Genomic DNA, 11,714 nt, shown 5'->3' on the forward strand with positions numbered 1-11,714 from the left:
ATATTACCTGAAATCATAAGCACAAACATCTAAAATTCAATGATAAATTTCACCAGAATGAATGCCGTAAAATCCAACATTTTAGGTGATAAACTTACACTCGCCAATTCGGAAGCCAGGCAAGGTAACCCGAAAAAAATAGGCATCTCCACAAACGCCTATGTCCGGTAAACCAAAGGGTGGTGCTAAGATACTTTCCTTTGCTATTCCGCCAAATTTGATAAAAGGCTTCAGTAGTGAGTCTCTGCCAATGTTATGCCGATCCATCCTGCCAAGGATAAAGCATGTGGTTAAGATCGTTACTACATATTCGAGCAACATAATTGGGACATCTCAAAAGTATTATGCATCTCTTGCTACATCTATTCCAGCGTTAAACGTGAACGACTTAAAGATGTGCGCAGCGCACAAGTCTGCAGAAGGTGCACATTTGTTGGAATGTATTTATGAAACTGAATCAAACAGAAATCAAGCAAGTAAAAACAAGCACCGAAACTAGCAAAGAATTTGCATGGTTCGGTCAATGTGACCTATGTCCTCAGTCGCACTAGCAAGACCCTTGCTTAGGTGTTGCACCCTCAGACTCCCATTATTGACACGTCATCAAGCAAACGATTAATCAGGTTCCACAAACACAACAGCATAAAACAGACGCATGATACTGTCGAAGTACAACTACTCTGGAGATCTCATGTATCGAGCAAGAAGAGCATTGATGCATATCTTTTTCCACATCAAATAATAAGAATAAAACAATCATGTTTACAAAGTTACCATTAGAGACCCAACACGGACATTCAAATAGAGGCTGATCTAAAACATCATTTGAGATTATTAAAAAAAACAAAGACTACTAATTGCCTATAGACAACACGGACAAAACGTGGGCTTTATTTTACTCAAATATGAAGAATTTTTAGGTTAGATGGAAGAGAGGAAAAAATATTAGATCTTTCTTTCAATAACTTGTTCGCATTTAGATATCCGTTTCTTTTTGTCGCTATCGATAGTAAAAAATAGCAAAAGACCAAAAGAAACGGTTAAAAAATTAACACAAACAAGCGAAACCAAAAAAAAAAAAAAAAAAGATGACAAAAGGACTGCACTTAATACCAAATTGTAGAGGATGAAAATGTTTCTAGGAAAGAAAGGACAAAACGCGGAGAAACTGCCCCTGTAGTTAAAAGCATTTAATAGACGCAAACATTTATCGATAAACGACAAGATTCTACAATTATAGAAAGCTATTAATCATAATCTAAACGACTTATGAGTAACTAATTTAACCTCTTAAATTACAAAATTCATGCAGACACGAGACACCACCCAGAGTGAAAAGACAATCTTTCTCTATGCTTAGATGAATGCATCAACCATAAAGGGCGGTCCGGTGCACTACGCGTCTCCACTAACCCCACTAAGCGAGGGTCCGGGGAGGGGTCCCACCACAAGGGTGTATTGGGGGCAAGCCTTCCCCTGCCAATTTTTTACATTTTTTAAAAATAAAAGAAATAACACTATCATTAATGCGGAAACTATCAATGTGAATTAACAAAAGAACTATTTTCTTCATATCTGAAATGGCTAGTTCCAAGATACAATCATTATCGCAAACACAATGGGAATCATAAACCCTTGGAACCTTCCATAGACCATATTCTAGAAGGCGGAATCCTTTCGAAATGATTTTCGTTTTCATTACCGACTAAAAACCTGATATCTAGCTAGGTATAACAGCAATGTATGACAAGTTCAACTCGTAAAAGAAAAAAAGTACGAAATATGACTATGAGGCACAACAGTACCTTTCTCAGCCTCAGCTCTAGCAGCAAGCGTAATACTCTTTCTTGTCAGTGAAAGACCTGTATGTGAAAAATTCTGAGTATGATTACAGGATATGACAAATAGTATGATCAATATACTTGTTGTTCAAATTCATTGACGAAAATAATGCCTCGTAAATTAACCCCCGCAGTTAAATACCAGAGCTCTAAAGTAAACCAAAGAACTTGGTTGCTTTAACTCGGTCTTTTTCATACATTTCCATTTTAGGTGTTTCATTTTGGTATTTGTCTTACGTCCTTAATTTCTCAAACATATTAACTTCAACTTGCCTACCCGTAATGCTAACTGTATTCTAAAAGAAGACTCGGCATTCAATATGTTATCAAGCCTATAATTATACCCAATTTAGTAAAAACCAAGACGTATAGAAAAGCATAACAAATGAGTTAGGAAAACGTTCAAATTATTCACCGAGAACCACCAATTCGAGTCTAACATTTATTATACATATCAAACTATCACCAAACTCATGGAGAAACATACATGGATCAACAATTATTAGAGCTTGTATTGTACCTTCAGGAACAGATCATTTATACATGAAAAATCTGAGATCTACACTGGTTAAGTGCAAATTATGAAGAGTTCATGAACTAATATAAACCTTAACAAAAAAAAGCATTACTATACTTAAATATAGGGATAAGGTACCAAAATAGGCCTAACGTTTTTGGGGAAGTATCTCCACGTACAAAATAGCACTAATGCAGGCTTAACTTTAAAAAAAAAGTACCAATTTAGGCTCGATAACAAAATGTGACACGTCAGTCATATTAATCTGTTAAGTTCTGGTTTCCCTCTCCATGTACAATTGGAAGATCTTAATGGAGTAATATGAATGAGGTGACCGTTTCCCTCTCCATTTACAATTGGAAGATATTAATGGAGTAATATGAATGACATGTCACGTTTCGTTTCGTTATCAAAGCCTAAATTGGTAGTTTTTTTTTAAACGTTAAGTCTATATTTGTGCTATTTTGTACGTGCAGCCTAAATTGATACTTTCCAAAAAACCTTAGGTCTATTTTGATACCTTATCCCTTATCCCTAAGGTACCAAAATAGGCCTATGGTTTTTGAGAAAATATCAATTTAGGCCCCACGTACAAAATAGCATCAATATAGGCTTAACGTTTAAAAAAAGTATCAATTTAAGCCTCGATAACGGATTGGACACGTCATTCCTATTACTCCGTTAAGTTTTGATTTCTCCCTCCACGTACAATTGAGGGAACTTAAGGGAGTAATATCAATGACGTGTCTCGTTCCGTTATCGAGGCCTAAATTGGTAGCATTTAAACGTTAAAACGTTAAGCCTATATTGGTGCTATTTTGTAAGTGGACCCTAAATTGATACTTCCAAAAAACCATAGACCTATTTTCACCGAAAACACTTCAATCCAACAACAGTAGAACACGAGAATTTTCAAACTATACATATTAAATATTTAACCATCACAAGAAAATAGTCAGTGATTAATCTACACTTCACTCCTCATCCTACCCTAACAACAGTCTACAAACATAATTCCTCCCACTTACGACATTTACCAAAGATCAAAAATCTCCTCAGACAATTAGAACAATACGGCAAAAATCCGCAGATATCTGAAAAAACATGTTTATCAACACAAATGTATATGAACCAGAAACCAGTAACTGAAACCCTATCTCCTTTCCCTCTTTTGATCGAGGGTTTTTGAAGATACGGGATGTGGAATTAAGAAAAATAACTTACAGATTATTGCAAGGGAGAGAAGGAAGCCACAGTTGCCGATACCGGAAGCTTGAGCGAGAACAGAGATGATTAGGGAAGAATGAGAGAGAGAATTAAACGGTTTTCTCTCAGTCTCAGAGTCCTCGCATGGAGACGACGAGGTGTCAAACGAGAGAATTTATATAGTGGGGGTTAAGAGATTATTTTGAAATTCGCTTAATCATTTCCACTTGTCATAATTTTCAAAATGTTACAAAAACCCGGGTTTGGTCACTGCACTTTTATAGTTGTCTTAAAATAGTCACTTAATTTCAATTTGTTTCAATAAAATCACTCAACTTTGAGTCTTATCTCAATTAGATCACTTCGATTTCAATTATTAAAAGGGACCAGAATGATGACATGAGTGACACAATTATGAATCAACTCGGATATCTAATTAAAATGACACATGACATCTATTTATGCGCCACCTGGCAACCACGTGCCGGTTATTTTTATGGGAAAAAAAAATTTAGTTTCTTCTCATAAAAATAACCGACATGTGTCTACCGGCGTGTCATTTCAGTTAGACTCTATATGAGTTAACTCATGCTCACATGTCAGTCATTGCATCATTCCGATGCATTTTAACCACTGAAATCGGCAGAGTGACCTAATTGAGATAAAACTTGAAGTTGTGTGATTTTATTGAGACAAATTGAAATTGAGTGACTATTTTGAGATAACCATTTAAGTTCAGTGACCAACGGTGCATTTATCCCTCCAAAAGCCTATTCAACTTGCATAAATTGTTCAGATGGCCTATTAATAAAATGTAATTAATTAACCATTAGATTAAAAAAAAATTACGGAAATTGTACTACACGCGTCTTGAAAAATTGCAATGACCAAAGTTAGGAAATGAGGTTTTTTTTTTTTTGGTAGGAAAGGAAAGAAACAAAAACAAAAGCCAAACAAAGCCGACTAACCCGAGATCAGTCTGAGAAAACTGACCCCACAACATCATCCAAGACTAAAGAAGAAATAAAAGACGGAGGAGATGGAAAGGTTGAAAGCCCCAACATCCTTGAATGCCCTTCAACCACAAGACGATCCGCTACACGATTTTGCTCCCTATAGATATGAGCAAAGCTAAGAGCATCAAAGGAAGCTCCAATCCTTCTAATGCCTTTGATTAAATTTTGATTATTCAGGCATAATGCATTGCTGTCTGATATCATCTTGACCGCTTCCAGGTTATCAGACTCCACCAGAAGCTTCTTCACCCCCAGACTTTTAGCCAGCTTAATGCCAGAAAAAATTCTCCAAATCTCAGCAGAGAAAGAAGAACCAATTCCCAAATTCTGAGAGAAACCGAAGACCCACCTGCCACCATCATCTCTTAGAACCCCTCCCGCAGCAATTCTCCCGTCCAATAAACAAGAGCCATCGGTATTAAGCTTAACCATGTCTTCCCCTGGTTTACACCAGCCTAAGAGCTGGACCTTCTTCCTCTTAAAAGACCCAGTCAAGGGGCCTTCAATGTAACTATCAACCACGGTACTCACCTTCTTAGAGAAGAATTCCAAGATATTAGGTAACACAACCCTATCTCCTCCAAAAATTTCCTCATTCCTCCATCTCCAGATCTGATGGCAGACCACCACAAATAAGATAACTCCCACCATCATCTCTCATCTCTCAGAACCCCTCCCGCAGCAATTCTCCCGTCCAATAAACAAGAGCCATCGGTATTAAGCTTAACCATGCCTTCCCCTGCTTTACACCAGCTTAAGAGCTGGACCTCCTTCCTCTTAAAAGACCCAGTCAAGGGGTCTTCAATATAACTATCAACCACGGTACTCACCTTCTTGGAGAAGAATTCCAAGACATTAGGTAACACAACCCTATCTCCTCCAAAAATTTCCTCATTCCTCCATCTCCAGATCTGATGGCAGACCACCACAAATGAGGTTCTAATATTAGAGAGAACAAATTTTACGGTGAATTTCATTTTTAATATGTTTTAATTTATTTTTTGAATTATGTAATAACATTCTAAGACGCGTATAATACATATTATATATGTAACTTGCTTTTTCTTTGCAACCGAGTTATTAATTGATTACATTTTAAGCAAGTGCAGAGCGGTATCGGAACATTTTAAGCAAGTTGAGGGAGCTATCAGAATACTGATTCCAATGAGCCTACGACGAAGGTTGATGGTTCGAAGGCCCGTACGGCACTTTGTCTTGTGTGCTCAGCTGCATAGTAAATTCAACGAACAAGTCCCTCAAGGAAGGAGCTATGTTCTTGGTTCATTTGAAAGTTTAGGAGGCCAATCAACTTGTTCGGACAAATTCAAGGGCCAAATTATATATTAAGCTTTTGAAATTCAAATTAAATTAGAATGCAAGAGCATCTCGCATAGGGATGACAACATGTACTATACATGCAGATACCCGACCCTAATGAGATTATCCGTACCATGTATAAAAATGTATGAGACGGGTATGGGATCAAAACCATTACCCGTGACGGGTATGCCCATGGTGCCCTATACCGTTATAAATATTTTATATATGAAAAAATGTTATTGTTTTTTAGATGTAAGACATGGGATTCAAGTCCTACCTTTTGTTCTTCAATTATTGAGTGATACCATTAAGCTACTTTATTATTATTGATGAATGTTCAATTTATTCAATTTTTAGATTAATGATTTATTAAATTTATACTTTATTAAATTTGTAATATTTTTTATTTTATGTATAATGATTCTTAACGGGTGTTTGCACCAAGAATAAAGTTGTTGATGCATACTCTGGTATACACTTTTCTCATGTGAGAAACTTTTCTTTTTAGGAAACTTTTTTTAAAAGGAATATTTAGGAAACTTTTAATTTTAGGAAACCTTTTTTATGTTTTCGTGATGTATTCACTTAGAAATTCATAAAGGGAACCTCGAGGTAAACCAAATTACTAAAGCAAATCTCGAGGGAAACCAATTTCCTTAAATGAACATCGGGGGAAACCAACTTCCTAGAGTGAACCTCGAAGGAAACCAACTTCCTAAAATGTACCTCAGGAGAAACCAACTTCCTATGGTATACCTCAGGAGAGGGGGATCATGAGACCGTTTAATATTTTCAACGTGTATTTTGTGATCTAATTAAAAAGCAGGAAAGTTAGAAACTGTCAAAGTTAAAGTGAAGTAGTTACTCAATATGGTGGAGAACGTAGATTGGTGGAAAACAACCGAAAGTTACTCCCAACATCTGCAAAATGCAGAAATCACAATGAAAAGGGCACCTCAACACACCTCAATACAAATAAGTTTTCACATTGTATTCATGTTTTTCGTACTAGTAGCAAGTCGTGTTTGTTTTTAATTTTTTAATACAAATAAGTTTTTGCATTGTATCTGTATCTTCCTTGTTGACACTAATCCGGAATTTGACATGACACGAACAAGACCCGCTGACACAAATTGTCTCATGCTGCATTTTATTCCAACATAACAAAAAGTTCCTACATTTTTCACCATATTATACTTCTACTAAACTAAAATTATGAGTTAATACTATGTTACACGGAAACAGGAACGGAAAATCGTTATTTATAAAACAACATAGTTAGGAAACAGAAACAGAAACGAAACCGAAACTGAAACCGAACCTGCAACTAGAATTTACTTCTGTTTTATGACAACTCCTTCAAAAATTCCATCATTTCTGAAGTTGGGTGAGAACAATCTTGGATCTACAGGTCCAGGCAGATTGAATGAAACCGAAAATGGTCCGGCCGACCACAGTTGTTGGATGCGCATATAGAAAACCCGCGACCGCTTCCTTATTATCCGTCCTCCCGTCACTGATCCTTCAATCTGAACTTCCCCATTAGATTTTATATCACAGCTGAATTCACCTGTTACATCAAATTTTAACAATCCGTTAGTTAGGAGCAAAAACAGAACTCGATCTTCTAAGCATAAAGAATTCGAGACTAACAAAAATCTGTCCGGACACCAGGCAATGCAACTCGGAAAAGGTAGGCTTCTTCGCTTTCGCCAATGTCTACGATGTTGACTTCTGACGGAGGCACCCCCATTTTAACGGTGTCTGTTGTCGAGCTATTCAACTTCTCTTGCTGTTCAGGAAGTCTAACAGCATATCCGTTCGCTTCAAAACGAGCTGCAGACGTGCTTCCGAAAGGATCACATCCGTGGCGCCTCCTTTGGTATTTCACTCTAAACATTGCTGATTCATTTTCATGTCCATGAGAAGTAGTTTCAACATTTTCCTGGTCACCGTTTATGAAGCATTTTGACTCGGTGTGATCATCTCCGCCCTTTTGATGTCCGTGGTGATAACCGAGGCATTCGTTCGCATCGATTCTCAAATCATTGATCCCGGATAAGTACTTGAACCTTTCTAAATCCTCCTTCTTCATGTCCGACGTAACAGGATCATCAATAAGCACAATTCCCTTGATAATTTCACAGCTCGGATACTTTTTATGTTCGTGAAGGCTCAACGAGAAAAAGCTTGTGAACTGTCTGTGGTCGTCCACCGATCCCGAGCTAGGCAAAGGTAGGCCTCCCTTTAGATACATATAAAACATATTTGGTTTCAAAATCAGGTCAGAATTAGCATTTCTCAGAACATAATAATACAAGCTTTCTAATTGAGAAACACGGAGAAACGAACTCCCCAAGTTGTTTGAAGTGTACGGTGGTAACCTTCTTGCGAATCTCTGAAACGACGAGCATCTCGGGTTATCAGAATAAACATCAGGACCTAAGTAAGTGCTCATTACAAAGTTAAGCAAGAAAAGCTTATCACTATATGATGCTTTGACCGGCTTTCTAAGAGACGTCATGTCTTTCTCGATGTCCATACCTGAGGAAGTGCACGAAAAAATGAGTAAAAGCCGGATCTAAACAACCAAATTAATGATATAACGAGCGATAATTTAAAATGCTAATCTTAACTGTGTCAGAGAGCGTACGAAACCCGAATTTAAAGCACCGGTTTCAAATGCAAAGAACTCGAGGGTGTTTGAAACACCAGTGTCAAATGTAAAAATAGTTGCTACAACTTTCTCAGTCGAAACAACATCTAGCAGAACCCGATGATTGATTAATCACCGAGCTGCATTTGAAACCGGTGTTTGAAACACCAATTTCATGTCTAGACAAGAGCATTAGGGCTGAATTTTTTTCCTCAGAATAATGTTTATCCTGAGGATATATCCCATTACAATGCTAATTTTAACTGTGTCAGAGAGCGTTTTAAACCCGAATTTAAAACACCAGTTTCAAATGCAAAGAACTCGGGGGAGTTTGAAACACCGGTGTCAAATGTAAAAATAGTTGCTGCAACTTTCTCAGTCGAAACAACATCTAGCAGAACCGGATGATTGATTAATCACCGAGCTGCATTTGAAACCCGTGTTTTAAACACCGATTTCATGTCTAGACAAGAGCATTAGGGCTGAATGTTTTTCCTCAGAATAATGTTTATCCTGAGGATATATCCAAGGATAAGGCTTAGTTAAAAGAAATTCCCATTACAATGCTAATCTTAACCATGTCAAAGAGCATACGAAACCGGAATTTAAAACACCGGTTTCAAATGCAAAGAACTCAGGGGTGTTTGAATCACCGGTGTCAAATGTAAAAATAGTTGCTACAACTTTCTCAGTCGAAACAACATCTAGCAGAACCGGATGATTGATTAATCACCGAGCTGCATTTGAAACCCGTGTTTGAAACACCAATTTCGTGTCTAGACAAGAGCACTAGGGCTGATTCCTCAGAATAATGTTTATCCGGAGGATATATCCAAGGACAAGACTTAGTTAAAAGAAATTCCCAACACAATGCCAATCTTAACCATGTCAGAGAGCATACGAAACCGGAATTTAAAGCACCGGTTTCAAATGCAAAGAACCCGGTAGTGTCAAATATGAAAATAGTTGCTACAACTTTCTCAGTTGAAACAACATCTAGCAGAACCCGATGATTGATTAATCACCGAGCTGCATTTGAAACTCGTGTTTGAAACACCGATTTTGTGTCTAGACAAGAGCATTAGGGCTGAATTTTTTTCCAAAGAATAATGTTTATCCTGAGGATATATCCCATTACAATGCTAATCTTAACTGTGTCAGAGAGCGCTTTAAACCGGAATTTAAAGCACCGGTTTCAAATGCAAAGAACTCGGGGGTGTTTGAAACACTGGTGTCAAATGTAAAAATAGTTGCTCCAACTTTCTCAGTCGAAACAACATGTAGCAGAACCCGATGATTGATTAATCACCGAGCTGCATTTGAAACCGGTGTTTGAAACACCGATTTCGTGTCTAGACAGAAGCATTAGGGCTGAATTTAAAGCACCGGTATCAAATGCAAAGAACTCGGGGGTGTTTTGAAACACTGGTGTCAAATGTAAAAATAGTTGCTACAACTTTCTCAGTCGAAACAACATCTGGCAGAACCCGATGATTGATTAATCACCGAGCTGCATTTGAAACTCGTGTTTGAAACACCGATTTTGTGTCTAGACAAGAGCATTAGGGCTGAATTTTTTTCCAAAGAATAATGTTTATCCTGAGGATATATCCCATTACAATGCTAATCTTAACTGTGTCAGAGAGCGTTTTAAACCGGAATTTAAAGCACCGGTTTCAAATGCAAAGAACTCGGGGGTGTTTGAAACACTGGTGTCAAATGTAAAAATAGTTGCTCCAACTTTCTCAGTCGAAACAACATATAGCAGAACCCGATGATTGATTAATCACCGAGCTGCATTTGAAACCGGTGTTTGAAACACCGATTTCGTGTCTAGACAGAAGCATTAGGGCTCAATTTAAAGCACCGGTATCAAATGCAAAGAACTCGGGGGTGTTTTGAAACACTGGTGTCAAATGTAAAAATAGTTGCTACAACTTTCTCAGTCGAAACAACAACTGGCAGAACCCGATGATTGATTAATCACCGAGCTGCATTTGAAACCGGTGTTCGAAACACCGATTTCGTGTCTAGACAGAAGCATTAGGGCTGAATTTAAAGCACCGGTTTCAAATGCAAAGAACCCGGTACCGGTGTCAAATATGAAAATAGTTGCTACAACTTTCTCACTTGAAACAACATCTAGCAGAACCCAATGATTGATTAATCACCGAGCTGCAATTTTTTTTTTATATATAATTTGTCTAATTTCTCAGTTCTAGATGATTGATTAATCACCGAGCTGCATTTGAAACCGGTGATTGAAACACCGATTTCGTGTGTAGACAGGAGGATTAGGGCTGAATTTTCTTCCCTCTATTGGGGGAAAAATCCCTAAACAAGTAAAAACCATCTTCACCTAGAAATCAGAACTTCAAAATCATTTAATTTGATAATCCCAATCTATCAATCAGTTTCTTTTTCTTCTGAACTTAAACCTAATGAAACCTTATACAGATGAAAATCCCTAACCAGAGAAAAAAAAAACTTCGTTAAGCCTAAAATCAAAGAAATTGAGAGTCAAATCAATCATCATCACATTTCAACACATCAAAAACTCAGAACTCCATTTCAAAACAGCATTCCTATACTCACTAATCAGAAATTGGTAAAACAAATTGCATAGATTACAAGTATAATTAGTATTAACATTAAGAACAAAGTCAAAGATCATCAAAATTTGTAAAATCAGAAGCATATTAAGCAATTACCGTTTTAGCAGGAGAGTTTGGAGAAAATGGAGATGAAATGTTGGTTCCTGGTGATGAATTTTAAGCATAAACCTCTCATTTTTCGGGTTTTTGGAGATTGAAGATGATGGATTTCAGGGTTTGGTGAGCTTTTTAGTGAAGCTTTTGGCTCTGTATGAGCGCGCCAACGAGCTAAAGCTCAAGCGGTGGCAGTTTCAGTCAGGCAGTTGTTAGGTGGTAGACCCCACCTTTTTTTCTAATTTCTTTTTGGGAATAAATTACATCAATGACTCCATAATTTTGTACTTATTTGGGTTGCCGTCCCCATATTATTAGTTAGTGCTCTTTATTGCACAATTTTACCATTTTTATTTTTTTATTTTTTCAAAACTGAAATTTTATCTTTTTTACGAAGGCCTAAACTATATGCGGTCCTCTAAACTTGTTACTTTTAGTCATTTTGTCCCC

The 11,714-nt window shown here is 37.2% G+C and overlaps 1 protein-coding gene across 3 annotated transcripts; it reads right to left on the bottom strand.

Moving 5' to 3' along the window:
• Positions 1 to 191: 191 nt before the first annotated feature.
• Positions 192 to 11,477, bottom strand: LOC136235830 (increased DNA methylation 3). Of its 3 annotated transcripts, XM_066025879.1 has the most exons (6): positions 11,268 to 11,477; positions 7,554 to 8,444; positions 7,222 to 7,470; positions 6,766 to 6,821; positions 3,583 to 5,491; positions 1,805 to 1,862 (listed from the first exon to the last, which is right to left on the bottom strand). In XM_066025879.1, the coding sequence occupies exons 2-3, from the start codon at positions 8,440 to 8,442 to the stop codon at positions 7,235 to 7,237; spliced, it is 1,125 nt and encodes a 374-aa protein (XP_065881951.1). In that variant the 5' UTR covers positions 8,443 to 8,444; positions 11,268 to 11,477; the 3' UTR covers positions 1,805 to 1,862; positions 3,583 to 5,491; positions 6,766 to 6,821; positions 7,222 to 7,234. The 3 variants fall into 3 exon arrangements, with proteins under 3 accessions (XP_065881952.1, XP_065881951.1, XP_065881950.1); XM_066025880.1 differs by lacking the exons at positions 3,583 to 5,491; positions 6,766 to 6,821 and adding an exon at positions 192 to 268 and having other exon boundaries at positions 1,806 to 1,862; XM_066025878.1 differs by having other exon boundaries at positions 3,583 to 6,821.
• Between the last annotated feature and the right edge of the window lie 237 nt (positions 11,478 to 11,714).

Source organism: Euphorbia lathyris, chromosome 7 (genome assembly GCF_963576675.1).
Source record: "Euphorbia lathyris chromosome 7, ddEupLath1.1, whole genome shotgun sequence".
In the NCBI taxonomy this organism is placed as follows: domain Eukaryota; kingdom Viridiplantae; phylum Streptophyta; class Magnoliopsida; order Malpighiales; family Euphorbiaceae; genus Euphorbia; species Euphorbia lathyris.